Source organism: Salvia miltiorrhiza, chromosome 5, assembly GCF_028751815.1.
Source record: "Salvia miltiorrhiza cultivar Shanhuang (shh) chromosome 5, IMPLAD_Smil_shh, whole genome shotgun sequence".
In the NCBI taxonomy this organism is placed as follows: domain Eukaryota; kingdom Viridiplantae; phylum Streptophyta; class Magnoliopsida; order Lamiales; family Lamiaceae; genus Salvia; species Salvia miltiorrhiza.
The window spans coordinates 24,535,499-24,539,857 of record NC_080391.1 but is presented as its reverse complement, the minus strand read 5'-3'; the positions used below and the strand labels follow the sequence as shown (position 1 = coordinate 24,539,857).

The 4,359-nt window shown below is 40.1% G+C and overlaps 1 protein-coding gene across 1 annotated transcript; it reads left to right on the top strand.

The window, feature by feature from the left end:
- Nucleotides 1-1,546: 1,546 nt before the first annotated feature.
- Nucleotides 1,547-3,686, top strand: LOC131024186 (putative pentatricopeptide repeat-containing protein At1g12700, mitochondrial). The gene has a single exon (XM_057953688.1). It carries the CDS (start codon nucleotides 1,729-1,731, stop codon nucleotides 3,547-3,549), a length of 1,821 nt encoding a protein of 606 aa, XP_057809671.1. The 5' UTR covers nucleotides 1,547-1,728; the 3' UTR covers nucleotides 3,550-3,686.
- Nucleotides 3,687-4,359: the final 673 nt, after the last annotated feature.

Genomic DNA, 4,359 nt, shown 5'->3' with positions numbered 1-4,359 from the left:
ATTCAGGTTAAATAAAGGGCAAATAGCGCCAAAATCCCTATAGTTTTCATGAATTCTCATTTTTCCCTTGACCTTTAAAATTCTTGTTAAAATCCTTGAACTTAATTCTGTTTCTCGTTTTTCCCATAAAATTGATCGGCAATTTAACTAATGCTGACATGGTTGTCGGAAAGCCATCTAGGATTGAGTTTCCGGCGAAGCAAACGACATAGTTTAAGTTATAACGTGAAACGACGTAGTATTATGTCTATTTAGGGAATTAAATGAAATCCAATCGAAAAATTGAGGGCAAAATTGAATTCATTCTCAAATTAGGGTTCTTGAGAAAAAAAACACACAATCCATGTCTTCGTCTTCATCATCCCGTCGGAACTTTGTCCGACCTTCTCCTTCGTCTTCATCTCTCCTCTCTTTACAGATCCCCTTTCCTCTCTTCTCTTCCGGCCGCCGCGATCAGGCTGTCGACCTTCTCTCTCTCGCTAACCCCTCTCTCCTCTCTTTGCTCAAGTGAACCCTTCTTCTCTCCATCAAACACGCCCACAGATCTGGACCTACGCACATGGACACACAAGCACGAGGCCGCCGCCGCTGTAACTCCGACGATGAGCGTCGGCCTCGTCCTTCGTCTGTACTCCCTCAAACTAAAACACCCTCTGAATCTCCCTCTCTGTCCTTCACGTGAAATTTTAAGGTCAAGGGAAAAACGAGAATCGCGCCAAACTTCAAGGATTTTGACGCTATTAGGATAAACGCAAAACGACGTCGTTTAGCTTTTAATTAATCTACTCAGCATAAGTGTGTCACGTTGGTGACACGTCATCTAATTAATGATCGAAAAATGTCACTAAGGGAAAAACGAGAATCGGAGCAACGGTCAAGGACTTTAACAAGAATTTTAAAGGTCAAGGAAAAAATGCGAATTCGGGAAAACTATAGGGATTTTGGCGCTATTTGTCTTTAAATAAATTATTTCTTTAATTCAATGTGACCAATTTAATACTCCCTCCGCCCCAGCTTTTAGTATCCAACTTTCCTTTTTTGGCCGTCCCACATTTTGGTATCCATTTCTATTTTTGGTAAAAGTAGGTGGGGCCCTTACTCCACTTTAATTATTTTAACTCTCATATAAAATGTGGGACCCTTATTCTACTCACAACACATCAATCTATTTAATAATGTGACCAATTTAATACTCCCTCCGCCCCAGCTTTTAGTATCCAACTTTCCTTTTTTGGCCGTCCCACATTTTGGTATCCATTTCTATTTTTGGTAAAAGTAGGTGGGGCCCTTACTCCACTTTAATTATTTTAACTCTCATATAAAATGTGGGATCCTTATTCTACTCACAACACATCAATCACTTTATTAAAACCCGTGCCGTTCTCAACTGATACCAAAAGCCGGGACGGAGGGAGTACTATTTTACAATTACAATTCTTTAAACACTATTTTTGTACATGATCCCACCATCAAATAACTTTTTATCAGCTTTTATTAAAATTCGTGTCGCCACTCTTGGGGCGAACTTTATAATTTTATAAAATCTATTTATAAATTATACAATATGAAGTGATTTCCATGTTTTTTGTGCAAATAAAGTGATTTCCATCAAACCTCGAACTGGTCAAACAATAAAATGTCACTGCAGTTGCTTTCAACTCATTCTTACCTTTTGAAAAAATAAAATAAAAAATTCTTCCCTATCTTCAACCTCAATCGCACCGAAGAATGAAGATGAGCAGAAGGGCTGCTGTTTCTGCATTTGATCTGATTCATAGAAGAGTATTTGCAGCTTCAGGGTCCCATAAATCGGGTAATCTCAGTCCTCTATTCTGTCTCTTCTGTTCCTATTTCCACAGTGATAGGCCCTTTCCACCTAAACAGCCCAGAATGGATTTCAGTTGTGTTAAAGAATTAGATGATGCTATTAACTTGTTTCGTTACATGGTGAGAATGCGGCCGCAGCCTTCAGTTTTTTATTTCACGAAATTGTTGAATGTTGTCGTTAAGATGAAACATTACTCTACCGCCCTTCACATGTTCGATGAAATGCGTCAAAGGGGTGCCCCGTTGAATAACTCTACAATGAATACTGTGATTCATTGCTATTGCCTTCTGAAGCGTGTAAACTTCGGGTTTGCTACACTGGGCATCTTCTTCAAGAGTGGTTATGGACCAAATGTCGCGACATTCAGCATTCTCATTAAAGGGCTGTTCTTACATGATAAGGTGGCCGATGCCATGAAATTGTTCCAAAAGGTTTTGGATTTAAACCTATGTGAGCCTGATGATGTTATGATTCTGACAGTCATAGATGGGCTTTGCAAAGGTGGACAGATCATTGTAGCAAATGATTTGGTTCACAGATTAGAAAGAAGTAGGTGGAGACCCAATGTGAAAGCTTATAGTGTATTACTTGACCGGCTATGCAAAAGCGGAATGGTGGATGATGCTTTTCACCTCTTATCGAGGATGATTGACAAGGAGATTTCACCCGATGTTTTCACATATAATTCGATGATTCAGGGCTTGTGCGATGTTGGCAGACTGAAGGATGTTGAATATATGTTGAGTGAAATGGCTAATTCTAAGATATCTTTCAATGTCGTTACTTTCAGTATATTTATTGATGCTCTTTGCAAGGAAGGAAACGTGAAAGAGGCTGAGGATGTTTTGCAAATTATGAAGCAGCGAAATGTATGTCCTGATGTTGTCATTTATAATGCGCTAATAGATGGGTATTGTTTGCGAGGGGAAATCAATAAGGCGAAAGATGTACTTGATTCCATAGCAGGCATGGGGCTTAAGCCTGATATTAACAGCTATGGCAACTTAATCAATGGATACTGCAAGAAGGGAAGAGTGGATGAAGCATGGCTTCTTTTTCTCGAAGTTCCCTATAAAGGTTTGGTGCATAATACATGTACTTATAATACCATGATGCATGGATTATTTAGTAAGAACAGATTTGCTGACGGCTGGAAGCTTTTCAAGGATATGGAAGCTCAACAAATAATCCCCGACTCATATACTTATGGTACATTGATGAATGCGCTGTGCAAGAATGGGGAGACTGAAAAAGCTCTGTCCTTTCTACGCTTGCTTGAAGTGGAAGGAGTCAATCCTGATGTAGTCATCTACAGTACTCTCATTAATGGATTGTGCAAAAATGGAAAACTCGATGTTGCCAGAGAACTTTTCAACCAACTTCCATCTCGAGGTTTGCTACCTAGTGTTAGAATATATACTGTGATCATTGGTTCACTTTGTCGAGAAGGATCCGTGGATGAGGCAAAATGTTTACTCATAGAGATGGAGAACCGTGGATGTGCGCCTAATAGCGTGACTTACAATGTCATTGTGCAGAATTTTCTAGTTAAAAACGAACTACACGAGGCAATACCATTCTTGGAAGAAATGCCCCGAAGGGGATTCTCAGCAGATCATGCTACCTTTTCGATGCTAATTGATCGAATGCAAGGACAGGCTGAAGACGATTTTCTTATCAAATTGATGAAGAAAGTGTTGCCCAAGGAAATTGTATCATAGTCAAATTTTGCGTTTGTTATAAACTCGACTCGAGCATCAGTGTTAGCGGTGGAAATCCATCAAATGTAGACCATCTAATGGTACAGTTGCTATCTCTGTAACTTCTTCGTAGTTCAAAGAATTGTTCTCTTTTGTAATTTTGAAGTTTTTGAGTTGACAAGTAGGGATGTCAATCCAGCCCGAAACCCGTGGGCCGACCTGAATAACCCGACAAAATTAGAGGGTTAGGGTTGAAAAATCGCAACCCGAAAAAACCTCCAGCCCGATTAGCCCGCACCCGACTAACCCGGAACCCGATAGGGCTAGCCCGAAAACCCGATGGGCTGGCCCGGTGGGCTGACGAAATTGTGACTGATGCATCCAGTTACAACTTCTGCTATGTTTAGATCTATGGTATTTGCTTAAATATATATATGTAGCCTCATTAAAAAAAGTGAAATTAATTAGTTAGAATATATATGTGTGTGTGTGTGCAATCTCATTAAAAAAAAAGTGAAATTAATTACGGATTTTTTGTAGAAATTGATTATTAGTAGGGATGTCAATCTAGCCCGAAACCCGTGGGCCGACCCGAATAACCCGACAAAATTAGAGGGTTAGGGTTGAAAAATCGCAACCCGAAAAAACCTCCAGCCCGATTAGCCCGCACCCGACTAACCCGAAACCCGATAGGGCTAGCCCGAAAACCCGATGGGCTGGCCCGGTGGGCTGACGAAATTGTGACTGATGCATCCAGTTACAACTTCTGCTATGTTTAGATCTATGGTATTTGCTTAAATATATATATGTAGCCTCATTAAAAAAAGTGAA

Bases quoted from the DNA above. Each gene is read 5' to 3' on its own strand.
- LOC131024186 (XM_057953688.1), top strand. From the start codon at position 1,729: ATGAAGATGAGCAGAAGGGCTGCTGTTTCTGCATTTGATCTGATTCAT.